Source organism: Cherax quadricarinatus, chromosome 50, assembly GCF_038502225.1.
Source record: "Cherax quadricarinatus isolate ZL_2023a chromosome 50, ASM3850222v1, whole genome shotgun sequence".
Taxonomy (NCBI): Eukaryota; Metazoa; Arthropoda; class Malacostraca; order Decapoda; family Parastacidae; genus Cherax; species Cherax quadricarinatus.
The window spans coordinates 22,443,566-22,461,178 of record NC_091341.1 but is presented as its reverse complement, the minus strand read 5'-3'; the positions used below and the strand labels follow the sequence as shown (position 1 = coordinate 22,461,178).

Genomic DNA, 17,613 nt, shown 5'->3' with positions numbered 1-17,613 from the left:
AGGGAGGGACGCCCACACCCCCACCTGAGTACAGTAACCGGCTTCCCACCGAAGACCGTTAAAGAATTTTCCGCAGAGCGGCAAAAATGGAGCTGGCTAAAGTAAGCCGATGCACAGGTGCCTCTCCTGTAGAGTCCGGCGGGCAAAATAGACGAGTAGAAACGTCCCCGAGAGAACGGTGGAAATTTGTCACTGATACACAGGCGAGAGAGAGACGTCCACACCCGACGAAGGCTGACGCAGAAGTCCTTCTGCTGCCTGACCAAGTTGTTGTTGTTGTTGGGTTGTTAAGGTCCACCAAAACTTATGTCTTATTGAGCTTTGCCTCCTGGGAGTCCGGGGCAAATAAGTTAATTTAGGTACAGGTATACATAAATACAGTTACACAAATTACCATACACAAGTAATATATGTGTAAATTACCTAGGATAACCCAGGGTAGGGAGGGGTTAGCCACTCAGGATTACCTGGGGTAGGGAGGGTTAAACACCCAGGATCACCCGGAGTAAGGAGTCCTGCCACCCAGAATAACCCGGTGTAGGGAGGGATAACCACCCTGAATCACCCGGGGTAAGGGGGGATAGTCATGCAAAATAATCCGGAGTAGGGAGGGATAGCCATCTAGGATAACCCGGAGTAGGGTGGGTTAGTTACCCAGGATAACCCAAGAAACTCAGTTTATCATCGAGGGGTGTCTGTCTTATTTCCATTGTGGTCCTTCAATCTTGTCCCCCAGGATGCCACCCGCACCAGTCCACTAACACCCAGGTACGTACTTACTACTAGGTAAACAGGGACAGCATGTGTAAGGAAACATGCTCAACGTTCCACCCGGTAGGGAATTGAACCACGGACATTCAGTGTGTGAGGCCAGAGCGTTGCCAACCGAGCCACAGGACACATAAACATTGGTGAAAAATATAAAGGAAGCAAAATTTCCTCCAGAAAGGGAAACAGGAACAATAAGTTACCATTTAGCTCAGGTGGACCCTACTGCATGACTTCCGAGAAGCCAGACAGGTAGGAGAACCAACAAACAAAACGACAGGAGCGGAATTTCATATCTAGGAGCACACTTAGCTCTGCCCGAAATGTTCCGCATACTAGTGACTTTCTTTGAGTTTAACAATATTTTATTACATGTAAAACTACATTTTGTATACTGCAGAAAGAAGTAAAGTTTGTTATGTGGAAGCTCTGCTTCAAAGGGGAATCATCAAGTCAGACCCAGACTATCCCTCTAACTCCAGTCCCCGTCCCTTCCCTCTCAAACACAATAACTCAAAATGAATCATACTTTACCCACGTCCTACCCTACCTATATCCACATACCTAACTCCTATCAGTGCAGAATGCCCGAAATGATTTGTACAAACGGTCATGGACCGGGCCAAGGGGACGTTGACTCTCGGTACACCCTCCAGATATACCATCTCTCACCCCATCCTCAAGCCCACTTTCCCTTGGTTCCCTACCGTTTCCATCATTCTTCACCCACACTCATGGTATCCACCCTACCAATGCAATATCCACCAACCAAACAACCAGTCACTACACTTACCTCCAACCTCCAAGAAAGCAGGGACACAAAAACCATAGCATAAAAGCAGAAAGGAACTTGGAAGTGTGGAGTTAAGAGTAGATGCGTGGACTAAACAGAGATGGGTCGAATGACTGCATAATAAAGGTACTCAGAACTGGGGGACCCAAGATGGTGATAGCAGTGATATACAACCCGCTACTAAACTGCAGGAGACCGAGACAGGAATATAATAACAAGGACCCCAATGGAAATTAGTCACTAACTTTTTTGGGTTATCCTAGGTTCTCTACACATATGCTGCTACGTATAATCTATATAACTGTGTGTATACCTGAATAAACTTACTTAACAATAAGGCATTGGTGGATACGACAGTGGAGGTGGCGAGATTCCACACGGGAAATGCAAAACTACTAATCATGGAAGACTTCATCCATATGGAAATACACTGGAAAAATATGGAGCCACATGTGGGACCGGATACATGAAGATCTAAGTTGTTGGAGGTGGCAGGTTAGGCACACAACTATAGAGAGAGGTGGTGACAATGTCCAGCTTACGTTGGAGTGCGTGCTACCTCCCTACCTAGAGTGTATTACAATTACTGGGAGCACTTGAGGTTCCTGAACCTGTATTTCCTGGAACGCAGGCGGGAGAGATACATGATTATATACACCTGGAAAATCCTAGAGGGACTAGTACCGAACTTGCACATGAAAATCACTCACTACGAAAGCAAAAAACTTGGCAGACGATGCAACATCCCCCCAATGAAAAGCAGGGGTGTCACTAGCACGTTAAGAGACCATACAATAAGTGTCAGGGGCCCGAGACTGTTCAACTGCCTCCCAGCATACATAAGGGGGATTACCAATAGACCCCTGGCAGTCTTCAAGCTGGCACTGGTCAAGCACCTAAAGTCGGTACCTGACCAGCCGGGCTGTGGCTCGTACGTTGGTTTGCGTGCAGCCAGCAGTAACAGCCTGGTTGATCAGGCTCTGATCCACCAGGAGGCCTCGTCACAGACCGGGCCGCGGGGGCGTTGACCCCCGGAACTCTCTCCAGGTAAACTCCAGAGGTAAGTAGGCAAGCGCCAAAGCCTGATTAATCAGGTTATCAACCTAGGGAAGGGAGATTACCACTGGAAGTGCTTGTGATTGATGTAGGGAACATTGAATACAAGAGGCTCCTCGGTGCCAGCAACCATGAAGTACCGAGATTCGATTACCTTATGATAATGAACGCGAAGAGAAATGTAAAGTATGAAGGAAGGAAAGAAGGAAGTAAGAACGAAAGGAAAGAAGAGAAAGCAAGGAAGGATAAACTTGACTTTAAAAGAAGCGACTATGCAGGCATGAGGCAATTCCTAAGTGGATTGCCGTGGAAAGGGAGCTGGATGGAAAGTGAACGAAATTATGGAATATATAGCTGGAAAGTGCCGCATGGCAGAGGAGAAATTCATACCCCAGAAGAAGCTGCACAGACAAGAACAGAGTGAGCTCATGATTTACCCAGAAGTGCAAGGCGGCAAAGGCTAAAAGTGCAAGAATGTGGAAGAAATGTAGAAAGCAAAGAATGCCGGAGAACAGAGAAGCGAGTAGAACCAAAAAATGAATACTCATAGGTAACAAGAGAGGCTGAATAACAATTTGAGAATGACACAGTATGCCTGGAGTATACCTAGACCGTGTTACGGGGGTCAACGTCCCCCGCTGCCCGGTCCATGACCAGGCCTTGTGGTGGATCAGGGCCTGATCAACCAGGTTGTTATTGCTGGAAGCATACAAACCGGTTATGAACCACAGCCCGGCTGATCAGGTACTGACTTTAGGTGCCTGTCCAGTTTCCTCTTGAAAACAGTCAGGGGTTCATTGTGTTATAATAGAGTACTCATGGCACAAAGAAAAATATACGTTCCTATACAGTCACAACAGGAAGAAGACAACTGTGAAGGACCTGGTCATAAAGCAGAGGGAGGAAGGAAGGAAGGAAGGAAGGAAGGAAGAAAGGAAGGAAGGAAGGAAGGAGGAGAGCTCACAAGCAACGATCACGAAGTCTGTGAGCAGCTGAACAATAGATTTAGGGTAACATTCTCAGTCGTATCATGAACATTGCCAGGGTGTCAAAGAAGGATAGTGCACCAACTAGTACTGGACACAATACATACAACGGGAGGTAAAGAAGCTACTGGGTGAGCTAGATACCTAGAAGGATTCTGGGTGAAGTCTAGAAAACAGCGAATCTAGTTCCGATGTTTTAAAAAGGAGAGACAGGTGACTCTAGACTACAGGGTAAAGGTATGGAGAAGATTATCATAAGAGTAGTGTAGCACTTGGAAAGGAGCTTTCTGTGATACAGTGGTAAACAATCTGTCATCTCTCACCTACTAGTCATCTCTCACCCACCAGTCATCTCTCACCCACCCGTTCTCTCACACCACCTGTCATCTCTCACATAACCTGTTATCTGTCACGTCACCTGTCATTTCTTACATTGTTTTGGATTGATCCTTTAAAGTGGCACTTCGTAATAACATTACGCATTTGTATATACCTTCTTGATCACATTTGGATATGTGAGTATGTATCTGTTGTTGTATTGCGCCACTGTAGCAAGTATAGGGATATACACCATGAGCTGTGTATCTCTGTGCCTGCGCGCTGAAATGTATATATCTGTGTATATACACACTGAGATGTGTCTGTTAATACACACCCCTAGATGTGAGTCTTTGTGTATACACACAACAAAATGTGTATTATGCAAGCTCACCTGTATACCAAAGAATATTTTAATATATAAACCAGATTTAAGCAACTTCCGTGTATATACAGAGAGAGATATACACGTGGCGACGTATATACTGTGTTGTAGAGGTCTGTGTCTTGCGGGGACTGGTTGGTGGAGTTAAAAGTCTATCTATCGATTACTCGTGCGTGGAACTGCAGTGGCCCCGAACACTGACAACACACACACACAAAAAGAAGAAAGAGTTAATCACTAAAACATATATTAAACTCTCGGCGAATATACACCGAAAAACATATGCCTATCAGCGTATATACTGTGTTGTAGAGGGGTAACTGTGTCATGTGGAGGACTGCGTCATGGTGGTATATACTGACACCTCACTGAGCTCTTACCTGCCAGTTCACTCGGCTGTTTCATCTCACTGCATGTTTGTCGAGTTTTCTAAAGGGTTTTGGTGCTAATCTCAGACTCAGCATTAAGGGTGAGCTCAGAGCATTGAGAGTTTTCCAGTGATTATTAAAGTGCCTCCAGCCTGGTGGTATTAACAGAGGATGTTAGTTCAGGTGGTAGTGTGTGGAATGTATTGGGGCGGGTCTGGTCCTGGCTCACACAATCCCAGTGCTCACCAGTCCACACAACACACCACAAATACTCATCGCTTGCACTCACCTTCCAAGGTAAATTACAAAAGAATGCCTTTGTATTTTACTGTATTCATGACATATTTTAAGGCATAAGTGAACTGCGGTATATTAGGGTGGTAAGGCAGCATCAACATACTGCAGTTGCTTCAGAAGCAGCCAGCAGTGGCAACTCTGAAGTCATAATTGAATTAAATTTAGGCTCACCAGTTTTGGAGTGATGCTTGGGTTGGAGGGGAAGAAGCCTCAGTGAGAATTTATGTTCGCTGATATACACCTACTCTATCGGGAGTTAAATATTCCACATGAAAAGTGAAATGAAATTTTTCTGAATGAGGTCAGCGATCAGAGAATGACGCTGGGAAACGCTTTTTTTTTTTTTTTTTTATTTTCCCGTCCAGGGAATCTATTCAGCAGCGCAGCGAGTCACACCACTTGGCTACAGCTGTTGGCAACGCGTACAAAACGAATGGTGTAAAAAATAAGGGTCATATATACTGTAGGTAAAGCACCGGGAGACGACTGTGCTGTGTAAATACTGACACACTGGCACTATAATGCAATATACAAACCTTATATTTTCGTTCAGGCAGGAATATATTCAAGACATTAACTTGAAATATTTGTACGAAGGACTGTGATGTAATGCTGATATAATTGTTATCCTTGAGGCACTAGTCATACATAAACTTAAAATGAATGATGTCCAGAAATGGTGCGGTCAGCAGTAACAGCCTGGTTGATCAGACCCTGATCCACCATGAGACCTGGTCTCAGACCGGGCCGCGGGGGCGTTAACCCCCGTAACCCTCTCCAGGTAAACTCCAGGTAACACACACACACACACACACACACACACACACATATATATATATATATATATATATATATATATATATATATATATATATATATATATATATATATATATATATATATATATATATATATATATATATATATATATATGTCGTGCCGAATATGTAAAACTGGTCAATTAGCAAGAACTCATTTAAAATTAAGTCCTTTCTAAAATTTTCTCTTATACGTTTAAAGATATATTTTTTTCATTAATGTTAATGTAAAAATTTTTAATTTTGCACCAAAAGAATCTTAGAAAACTTACCTAACCTTATTATAACAAGAACAATTTATCTTAGCCTAACCCAACTATATATATTTTAGATTTGTTTATAATAATTTAATACTAAACAAACACAGTGAAACATTTTTTTTCGTTAGGTTCAGAATGATTTTGGCGAAATTATTGCATACACAAATTTTCACTTGTCCTATATGGCAAGATGAGCGTTGCTATTTAAGCCAAGATAGCAAGTTCTGCCTATTCGGCACGACATATATATATATATATATATATATATATATATATATATATATATATATATATATATATATATATATATATATATATATATATACATATATATACACATACATATACACATACATATATATAATCACATTCCCGTCTCCAGAAGAGTGGCATAACGAATACATATACAGAATATGTAAAACGTTATTGGAGACAGTTGAATTTTTATAAGGAGAGTGAGGCTGTGATTATAAAGAATGTAGGAAAGAAGAAGCATGATTTCCAGTTTTCAATATATGTAAGTCTTAGACAAGAATGCGTCATCATGTCGCTCTGATTGTTGAGTGTGTTTATAGGTGGACTTTTAAGGGAGGTGAAAGCTAAGTGTCAGGGAGGAGGTGTGATCTTGTAAGATCATATATGTGATATACAGCGGGAGTTGTCACACTTAGTCTTTTTGGATGACGCAATGATAGCGGGTTACATTCCTTTGAGGAGTTGCAGGGACTGGAGGTACAGTTTGGAAGTGTGTGTGTGTACACGAAGATGAAACCAAGTTAGGGCACATAGAAGAGAAATTTACTAGCTTGTGACTTTGTAACTGGTCCAAATCGGACCGAAACGTCGTGGTAAGCTCCTCTATGTGCGGGTTATCTGTGTATTGTTCCAGTCACGATATTGTGCTTTTTAGTTCTTAATGGGTAATATATGCAATAAATGGAAAACTGGAAATCAAATTGAAAGTAAAGTGTATAAGGTGAGTGAATGTATTCAGATACTTGGAAGTCTAAAATAAAATAATTATGGCAATTCACATATTGCATAAGTCAACTAGGTATGTATGTACTAGGTACTCAAATAATTGTGGTTGCAGGGGTCGAGACTCAGCTCCTGGCCCCTTCTCTTCACTGATCGCTACTAGGTCTTCTCTGCTCCGTGAGCTTTGTCATACCTCGTCTTAAAGCTATGTATGGTTCTTGCCTCCACTGCATGTGTGTGTGTGTGTGTATGTGTGTGTGTGTGTGTGTGTGTGTGTGTGTGTGTGTGTGTGTGTGTGTGTGTGTGTGTGTGTGTGTGTGTGTGTGTGTGTGTACGTACTCACCTATATGTGATTGTAGGGTCGAGTCATAGCTCCGGACTCCACGTTTTTGCTGGTCGCTACTAGGTCCACTTTCTCCCTGCTCCAAAAGCCTTACCGTACTCACCTAGTTGTGGTTGCAGGAGTCAAGTCACAGCTCCTGGCCCCGCCTCTTCACTGGTCGCTACTAGGTCACGTTTCCTGCTCCATGAGCTTTATCATACCTTATCGTATGTGTGTGTGTGTGTGTATTCACCTATTTGTACTCACCTATTTGTGGTTGCAGGGGTCGAGTCTTAGCTCCTGGCCCCGCCTCTTCACCGGTTGCTACTGGATCCTTTCTCTCCCCGCTCCATGAGCTTTATCAAACCTCGTCTTAAAACTATGTGTGGCATGCAAAGAGTACGTAACCTTTATTCGGCGCATGTACACACCCTCATTCAACCAGCGAACCAGGTGACTGAGGGTTGACGATGGGGCCCCGTCGTTCAACCAGTAACCAGGTTCCAGCCAATAAGAAGATGGTTTTGGCAATCGCAGAGGTTATGTGGGTACCACTCTCCGGTCTGCCCTTGTCATTCCCATTCTAGAGCTGGTTGAAGCACGGTCTGCTCTCTAGTGGCTTCTATTCTGCCTTGCTTACCGTGGAGTGCACTAATACCTATCGCTGTATATAGTGTACATACTTCTGTTCTAAACTGGTGAAGGATAATATAAGTCAAAACTTTTCTGCTGTGTTTACTTTGCTCCCTTTACACCCAGGATAACAGGCCATTTGGACTCCTGGGCTGTAATACTATGTATGGCTCCTGCCTCCACTACATCACTTTCTAGGCTATTCCACTGCCTGACAACACTATGACTGAAGAAATACTTCCTAATATCTCTCTGACTCATCTGTGTCTTCAACTTCCAATTGTGACCTCTTGTTTCTGTGTCCCCTCCCTTGAACATCCTGTTTTTGTCCACCTTGTCTATTCTGCGCAGTATTTTATGTCGTTATCCCCTCAGGGAAGGTTCCTTGATGTTGGTGAGGGGCTCTTGATTTAGGGAATTGAATCTGTGCTCCAGTTCCCCGAATTAAGCCTGAATGCCTTCCACATCCCCCCAAGGCGCTGTATAATCCTACGGGTTTAGCGCTTCCCCCTTGATTATAATAATAATAATTATGTCGTTATCATGTCTCCCCTGACCCTCCTGTCCTCTAGTGTCGTCAGGCCGATTTCCCTTAACCTTTCTTCGTAGGACATCCCCCTTAGCTCTGGAACTAACCTTGTCGCAAACCTTTGCACTCTCTAGTTTCTTGACGTGCTTTATCAAGTGCGGGTTCCAAGCAGGTGCTGCATACTCCAGTATGGGCCTGGCGTACACGGTGTACAGTGTCTTGAACGATTCCTTATTAAGGTATCGGAACGCTGTTCTCAGGTTTGCCAGGCGCCCATATGCTGCAGCAGTTACCTGGTTGATGTGTGCTTCCGGAGACATGCTCGGTGTTATACTCACTCCAAGATATTTCTCCTTGTGTGTGTGTGTGTGTGTGTGTGTGTGTGCTCAATTGTACTCACCTAACTGTGGTTGCAGGGGTCGAGACTCGGCTCCTGGCCCCGCCTCTTCACTGAACGCTACTAGGTCCTCTCCCTCTCTGCTTCCTGAGCTTTGTCATACCTCTTCTTAAAACTATGTATGGTTCCTGCCTCCACTACTTCACTTGCTAGGCTATTCCACTTCCTGACGACTCTATGACTGAAGAAATACTTCCTAACGTCCCTGTGACTCGTCTGAGTCTTCAGCTTCCAATTGTGACCCCTTGTTTCTGTGTCCCCTCTCTGGAACATCCTGTCTCTGTCCACCTTGTCTATTCCCCGCAGTATCTTGTATGTCGTTATCATGTCTCCCCTGACCCTTCTGTCCTCCAGTGTCGTCAGTCCGATTTCCCTCAAACTTTCCTCATACGACATTCCCCTGAGCTCTGGAACTAGCCTTGTTGCAAACCTTTGTACTTTCTCTAACTTCTTGACGTGCTTAACCAGGTGTGGGTTCCAGACTGGTGCTGCATACTCCAGTATGGGCCTAACATACACAGTGTACAGTGTCTTGAACGATTCCCTATTAAGGTATCGGAACGCTATTCTCAGGTTTGCCAGGCGCCCGTATGCTGCAGCAGTTATTTGGTTGATGTGTGCCTCCGGTGACGTTCTCGGTGTTATGGTCACCCCAAGATCTTTCTCATTGAGTGAGGTCTGTAGTCTTTGTCCACCTAGCCTATACTCTGTCTGCGGTCTTCTTTGCCCCTCCCCAATCTTCATGACTTTGCATTTGGTAGGGTTGAATTCGAGAAGCCAGTTTCTGGGCCACGTGTCCAGCCTGTCCAGGTCTCTTTGCAGTCCTGCCTCATCCTCATCCGATTTAATTCTTCTCATCAACTTCACATCTGCGAATAGGGACACTTCAGAGTCTATTCCTTCCATCATGTCGTTCGCATATATCAAAAATAGCACTGGTCCTAGAACTGACCCCTGTGGGACCCCGCTCGTCACAGGCGCCCACTGTGTGTGTGTGTGTGTGTGTGTGTGTGTGTGTGTACAGTATAAAAGTTCGTCATAATGAGCAACTGTCACTGAATAACCAGAAAAATGGACGGGAACTCGAACCGCGGTCCTGGTACATAGGCCCAAGGCTGTACCGCTGAGCCACGTAATCTACAATAAGGAGATTTTGAACAAACAACATTTCTGTGACATGTTTATACCAGGGGCACCAACTGTGACCCTTTTGTGTATTCATACACACTGGAATTTGACTTTAATCCATATTTTAGGATAACAGCATTCCTGGTGATAGCAAACGAGTAAATTACAGCCTTAATGACTCACTTAGTAGACAGAGGATTATGTTAATAGTGGAATGGTCCCAGGAAGATAATGAGGTCAATAAGTTACCTATTCCCAGGGCAGGAGCAAAGATACTCTTAAATATCAACAGCCAACACACACGTCCCTGATGCCGTATTCTGTTGTTTACGTTCTTGAACACAGAATCTGAAATCCGGATTATATATTTTTTGTTGTTTACGTTCTTGAACACAGAATTTGAAATCCTTCATTTAGTTTAAAAATATTTACCGCGTTCATGTACACCTTAACTGCAAACTCCCCCCCCCCCAAAAAAAAAAGAGATAAGTTACATTATTTTTTTTTAAGGCAGGATGGACGTGGAGCCAGGCAGCGAGGTGGAGCCAGGTAGAGAGGTTGATCCAGCAGGTGAGGTCAGGTCAGACTGCCAGGATGGGCCAGACGTGCTGGGCGAGGCTGAGCTGGTGGTGGACCTGGCTCTTCTAAAGAAGGGCTTCTCCCAGAGCCCCGAGGGTCAACTCCAACTTCAGGGCTACCTTGACGCTTACACTGAGATGAACAAGTAATACTACCTGGGATTTATATAATACTGCCTGGGATTTATGTACTACCTGGGATTTATATAATGGTACCTTGGATTTATATTATTATATGCCTTATAGCATGTGTGACTCCATATCTTTTTTAATAGAATTAAATTTTCAATGATAAAAAAAGTAGTAAATTTTTAATATGCTGATAGTAATAACTATATGTAACTCAATAACAATATTGAGAGAGAGAGAGAGAGAGAGAGAGAGAGAGAGAGAGAGAGAGAGAGAGAGAGAGAGAGAGAGAGAGAGAGAGAGAGAGAGAGAGAGAGAGAGAGAGAGAGGTTTCCAGCATCACAATTAAATTTTAATCTCACGTATACAAACACATTCCATTTTGGTTTATACTTCCCGCTTCCACATTTTTTTTTTTAAATTTAATGTGGGGCGCATACACATCCTGGGGGCGGAAGTCAATAGATTACCGAGGGTCATAATGTCGAGCAGTGTCCAGGTTGGTGAGAGGTCACAGCTGTCACTGTGACCATTCATCACAGCTGTCACTGTCATGATGGAATAGTGTTGACATCTGATGTATAGACATACCTGGTCATGGGCAAAAATAACTACCACCCACAGGATGGGTATGTGACTACTACCCACAGGATGGGTATGTGATCACCCACAGGATGAGTAGTGGTTAGTTTTATTATGCACATGATACCCATGCTGTGGGCGGTAGTTCAGAGATTACAGAGGGATAATGAGTACATGAACTGGGCACCCACGTAACAGCAGCTACACAAGTTACATTGATAATGAACTACTTACAACTTCATGATCTGCGTACGGTCGTAATATTTAGTAATACAGGAGGGCCCCGCATATACAGCGCCTTTTTTCGATGTTCCACGTTTTCGTCGGCTTCAAATTGAGCCTTGTTCATTATGTTCCGCTCGCCGGCGGGTGGAACATAATGACTCAGATAAGATTTTGTTCGGAATTTTAACCCCGGAGGGTTAGCTTCCCAGCATAAAACAAGAAAGTCAGTGTGTCATCAAGGAATGTTTTCTCTTATTTCCATTGGGGTCCTCAATCTTGTCTCCCAGGATGCTACCCACACCAGTCCACTAACACCAAGGTACCTACTTATTTGCTAGATGACCGGGGACAGCAGGTGTAAGGAAACACGCCTTGAAAGCCAACGAAAACGCTGTATATGCGAGTCCTCTTGTCCATCCATGGGGTAGATAATACAGCTATCAGAACCAACACATTTACGCACAAGCTATAACTAATTTGATTAAAACAATTTGTTTCTCTCGCCAGATTTTTTCAGATCATGGGCCCGCTGTTTCAAGTTGTCTCCAGCGATGTGCAGTCAAAAGTAAGCAAGCATTTACTGCTATTTAAAAAAATATATATGTTAAGTTTGACGGCGCCTTGCAGATTAGATTGGGCGCTCCGCTGTCTCCGATAAGTAATGCTCAACGATCATTATTAGTTACTTCTTGTAATGTTGGTCAGTGGGATTTACATTCACCGGGTAGACGAGGCTGGTGTCACCACTGGCCAGGGTACAGTATACTTTTATTTTGCTTCTATAATTTTTTCACAAGGTGCCAAAACGTCCATTTTTGACGATTCCTGTACACTTAAAAACACTGTAGGTTAGGTTAGGTTAAGTTAGGTTTGGTTATGGTAGGTTAGATTAGGTTATATTAGGTTAGGTTTATGTTATGTTATGTAAGGGTATGGTAGGTTAGACTAGGTTATATTAGGTTAGGTTTGTTATGTTATATTAGGTTAGTTTACGTAGGTTAAGTTAGATTACGTTAGTTTAGGTTAGGCAAGTTTACGTTAGGTTAGGCTACGTTAGGTTAGGTTAGTTTACGTTAGGTTAGGCTAGTTTACGTTAGGTTAGGTTAGTTTACGTTAGGTTAGGTTAGGTTAGTTTACTTTAGGTTAGGTTAGGCTACGTTAGGTTAGGTTAGTTTACGTTAGGTTAGGTTAGGTTAGGTTAGGTTAGGTTAGTTTACGTTGCGTTAGGTTAGCCTACGTTAGGTTAGGTTAGTTTACGTTAGGTTAGGTTAGGTTAGTTTACGTTAGGTTAGGTTAGGTTAGTTTACGTTAGGTTAGGTTAGGCTACGTTAGATAAGGTTAGTTTACGTTAGGTTAGGTTAGTTTACGTTAGGTTAGGTTAGGTTACGTTAGTTTACGTTAGGTTAGGTTAGGTTACGTTAGTTTACGTTAGGTTAGGTTAGGCTACGTTAGGTTAGGTTAGTTTACGTTAGGTTAGGTTAGATAAGGTTGGTAATAGTGGTAAACGTAGCTGCCTGTGAGAAGGTTTCAGATAACTCAATACTCCACATACATGTTATCTCAGTGTAAATCACTGGTCACTAACATGCTGCCACGACGCTCATGCATACTTTACACTCTTGATATATATTTTTAAAATGTAACATAGACGTGCTATTTAGAAATAATTCAGAAATCAGGTCTTGTAATATTAGTAGCTGCTTCCCCATAATAATAATAATAATAATAATAATAATAATAATAATAATAGCAATAATAATAATAGTAATAATTATACTACTACTACTACTAATAATAATAACGATAATAACAACAGCAATAATAATAATAATTATACTATTACTACTAATAATAAAATATAATTATACTACTACTACTAATAATAATAATAATAATATAATGTAATAATAATGAGGTATGTCTGCCAGTGTTCCTACGCTACAGCCGGCTAAAGTTCACTACATTATTGATACCTATATTGACTCTGCACCAGAGTATGCAATAAGAGGTGTGAGTGTTGCAGGTTGCACTGCTGCGAGAGTACCTTGGAGGTGAGGTCGGGGACCACTACCACACCTTGCACTCCATGATCACTTACGAGACACAGACCAATCTTCTCACCAGCAAGACTAGACTCTCAGGAGCCAGGACGCTGCTACGTCTTCACAGAGCCTTAGGTAGTGTGTGTGTAGTTACTTATTTGTGGTTGCGGGGTCGATTCGCAGCTCCTGGCCTCGCCTCTTCGCTGGTCGCTGCTAGGTCCACTCTCTACCTCCTCCAAGAACCTTATGGTACCTGTTCTTGAAGCTATGTATGGATGCTCCCTTTGCTACTCCACTCTCCAGGTTGTTCTACTTCCTGACAGCTCTAAAGCTGAAGAAACACTTCCTAATATCCTTATCTCATCTAAGCCTTCAACTTTCAGTTTGTACCCTTGTTCCTGTGTCCCATCTCTGGAACATTCTGGCCCTGTTCACTTTGTCAATTCCTCTCAGTATTTTATACATCTTTATCATGTTACCCCTATTCCTTCTGTTCTTCAGCGTGTATGTGTGTGTGTACTCACCTAATTGTGGTTGCAGGGGTCGAGACTCAGCTCCTGGCCCCCTCCTCTTCACTGATCGCTACTAGGTCCTCTCTCTCTACTTCCTGAGCTTTGTCATACCTCGTCTTAAAGCTATGTATGGTTCCTGCCTCCACTACATCACTTGCTAGGCTATTCCACTTCCTGACGACTGACTGAAGAAATACTTCCTAACATCCCTGTGACTCGCCTGAATCTTCAGCTTCCTAGTGTGTGTGTGTGTGTGTGTGTGTGTGTGTGTGTGTGTGTGTGTGTGTGTGTGTGTGTGTGTGACTACTTACCTGAAGTTACAGAAGCAAAGTTAGGTTTCTGACGTTCCATCATGAGAATATAACTTCTTGGTTCACTGTGACTGTACCACTCACCACTTCATCTTGTAACTCGTCAGGAATACTAAGTGGAAATTTCTTGTAAAGACAACGTTTCGCCCGAACAGCTTACTTTTTACAAGTCACACTTGGAAACGCCTGCTATCCAGGCGAAACGTTACTCGTTTGTTTTTTATCAACTACAATTTGCCGGTGTTCCGAGACCATCACCCATTACATTAGTTAATGAGCCTCCATTAACAGTAGCGCAGTGGTGGTGCATGACACTAAAACAAGCTAAGCTGACGTCAGCATCATGCAGGAAGTGGGAGGGGAGGGGGTGCTGGCTGGCTGACTACCTCTTTGCAGTTTCACTTACCAATAACCATGATCAATCATGATGTTTTATTTTTTAGCTTAGTCTCAAAATTAATCGCCTCTCAATAAGACGCTTGCACACTTTGTCTGCCTGAACTTCTAAACAGCGAAGTTTTCACTCTTGCCTGTGCTTCCCTGTCAATAGTTTTGCGGTTAGTGTTGAATTGTTTTCATATATATATATATATATATATTTTTATCTGGAGTTAGTATTTATTGGCAGTGTCCTTCATCGCTCTGTTATGAACATTGCTAGTGTTATGGCTATCATTATAACTTCGTCGTAAGTGATACCCAGTTGGTACCACTTACAACGAAGGTTTCTGGTGAATTGGTACTACCAATTTACCGAAAACCATTGCATAGGAGAAGAAACTGATGACGTTGTTCCAGCCACGATATTCCGATTTTTTATTCTGCAAAGTGATACTAAGCTCGTTCAACACCACAGAGTTCGTGACGGAGTTCCTGGAGGTACTGGTATGTCCCTCTGAAGAGGGCAGCTTCGGAGGTCAAGTGTCAGAGCTGTACGGACGCACCCTGGCCAAACACCACGGACTGGTGATCAGGAAGACCTTCTCAGGCATCCTGCTCCTCCTTCCCAAGAGAGACACCATCATCCACAGAGTAAGATGCACTGTCACCCCTCGTAGTTTTGTCACACTCACAGGGAAAAGACTGAAGAACACGTAGACGTTTCACCATCCACTAACTTTATCAATACACGGATATCATGTGAAGAATGTAGAACTATATACAAAAGATGAGACAATCAGTCTATCAGTCTTGGAGTTGGTGAGGAGCACCGTAGTCTTGAAGAATGTTCAAGACTACCATACCCCCGGCCGGGATTGAACCCGCGGTCATAGAGTCTCAAAACTCCGATGAACATCAACAACTCCAAGACTGAGGGACTCATTACCTCGTCTTGTGTACAGGAGGGCTCCGCTGACACAGCAGGTTAGGTTCCAGGCCTTTTTTTTTCACTTTCAAATTCATAAAAAACCTGCTAACATATTTACATTATCATATATTAAGTGAGCAATACAGCTAGACCTTAAAAATGCTTATACACGACACAAATTTCTTTCCCTAAAATATTTTCTTATTTAGCTTATAATGAGTGGTGAATATATTTATTACAGGAAGTGTGAGTAAATGAAGAATGGGTATAATTGAAAACTGCTGTATTAGCGAAACACTAAAGTGAAGTGCTGTAAAGCGGGGTCTGTCTGTATACAGTTCTACAGCTTTCACACTGTCTTCGAACTGGTATTGATAAAGTCAATGGATGGCGAAACGTCTTACAAACAAATATACCCAGATGTTACACATGAGTCCAGTTCCCCATCTTGTTGGTATTGTATACCATTCATGTACAAAATTGAGTTATGTTGTGTGTTTCAGATGACCAATGGCAGCCCTGTAGCGGAGAAGGTAGCTATGTCAGAGCTACCATCAGTGATCGTCACCATGAGGGAAGCTTACAACTTCACGCAAAAGCTCTATGAAGAACACGACCTCCTCGCCCTCCCTTAAAGTAGCCTTTCATCCTCACTAAATCTGCACACGGAAATCACTCCCTACGAAAGCAAAAGACTCGGCAGGAGATGCAACATCCCACCAATGACAAGCAGGGGTGCCACGAGCACGCTAAGAAACAACGCAATAAGTGCCAGGGGCCCAAAACTGATCAACTACCTCCCAGCATACATAAGGGGGATTACCAATAGACCCCTGACTGTCTTCAAGAAGGCACTAGACAAGCACCTAAAGTCAGTACCTGATCAGCCAGGCTGTGGTTCGTACGTCGGTTTACGTGCAGCCAGCAGTAATAGCTTGGTTGATTAGGCCCTGATCCCCCTGGAGGGGGTTTCGGGGGAGTTGATGAATAACACTCATGAGCAACACTTAGCAATCCTATCATTAAGATATGTAAGTAAACCATGGTACAGGTGGGAATAGAACCCATGGCAAGTGGGACAAAAAGAAAGTACTCAGTGGCCACTTCATTAGGCACACCCTTCTAGTACTGGGTAGGGCTTCCCCTTTGTCCCTAGATCCCCAGAACAGTAGGAATTATACATGGCATGGATTCAACGAAGTGCTGGAAACATTCCTTACAAATCCTGGTCCATGTTGACATGACAGTATCACATAGTTGCTGCAGATTTGTTGGCTGCACATTCATGCTGCGAGTCTCCCGTTCATCCATATCCCACCTACCATTTGCATGTTGCGGCAGAAATTGCGAATCATTACACCAGGCGATGTTTCTCCAATCTTCAACTGTCCAGTTTTATTGAGCCTGTACCCACTGTAGCCTCATTTTCCTGTTCTTAGCTAACAGAAGTGGAACCCGGTGTGGTCTTCAGCTTCCAGTTCCCATCTACTTCAATATTCGACATGTTGTACGTCCTAGGATGCTCTTCATAACACTGCTGCAACATGTGGTTATTTGAGTTACAGTCTCCTTCCAGTCAGCTCAAACCAGTCTGGCCATTCTCCTCTGACCTCTCTCATTAACAAGGCGTTTTTGAACACAGGACTGCCTACTGATTTCTCTACGGCTGCCCAGTCCCTGGACCCATTATGTGCCTCTGTAATGCTGAGGTACGGTTCCTAGACCCATTATGTGCCTCTGTAATGCTGAGGTACGGTCCCTAGACCCATTATGTGCCTCTGTAATGCTGAGGTACGGTTCCTAGACCCATTATGTGCCTCTGTAATGCTGAGGTACGGTTCCTAGACCCATTATGTGCCTCTGTAATGCTGAGGTACGGTTCCTAGACC

At 43.3% G+C, this 17,613-nt stretch overlaps 2 protein-coding genes across 4 annotated transcripts in view; one reads left to right on the top strand and one right to left on the bottom strand.

Annotated features, from left to right (window-relative positions):
• The window catches only part of LOC128695443 (uncharacterized protein F58A4.6), a 116,363-nt gene that overhangs the window by 15,265 nt on the left and 83,485 nt on the right, over nt 1-17,613 (bottom strand). Inside the window, exon 3 of one of the 2 annotated variants that reach the window (XM_070095510.1) lies at nt 4,687-4,826. The exons of the other annotated variant lie outside the window; for it this stretch is intronic. The gene's annotated coding sequence lies outside the window, so the exon portion shown is untranslated. The remainder of the gene's footprint in view (nt 1-4,686; nt 4,827-17,613) is intronic. 2 annotated transcript variants of the gene reach the window in all.
• Nucleotides 4,829-17,613, top strand: part of LOC128695444 (ceramide-1-phosphate transfer protein) — a 13,373-nt gene continuing 588 nt past the window's right edge. Inside the window, exons 1-6 of one of the 2 annotated variants that reach the window (XM_053786061.2) lie at nt 4,829-4,971; nt 10,547-10,760; nt 12,058-12,115; nt 13,574-13,727; nt 15,272-15,447; nt 16,228-17,613. The exon at nt 16,228-17,613 is cut by the window's right edge and continues 588 nt beyond it. In XM_053786061.2, coding sequence (XP_053642036.1) covers nt 10,552-10,760; nt 12,058-12,115; nt 13,574-13,727; nt 15,272-15,447; nt 16,228-16,359 — 729 coding nt within the window. In that variant the 5' untranslated portion in view covers nt 4,829-4,971; nt 10,547-10,551 and the 3' untranslated portion in view covers nt 16,360-17,613. The remainder of the gene's footprint in view (nt 4,972-10,546; nt 10,761-12,057; nt 12,116-13,573; nt 13,728-15,271; nt 15,448-16,227) is intronic. The other variant, XM_053786062.2, reaches the window with a different exon arrangement.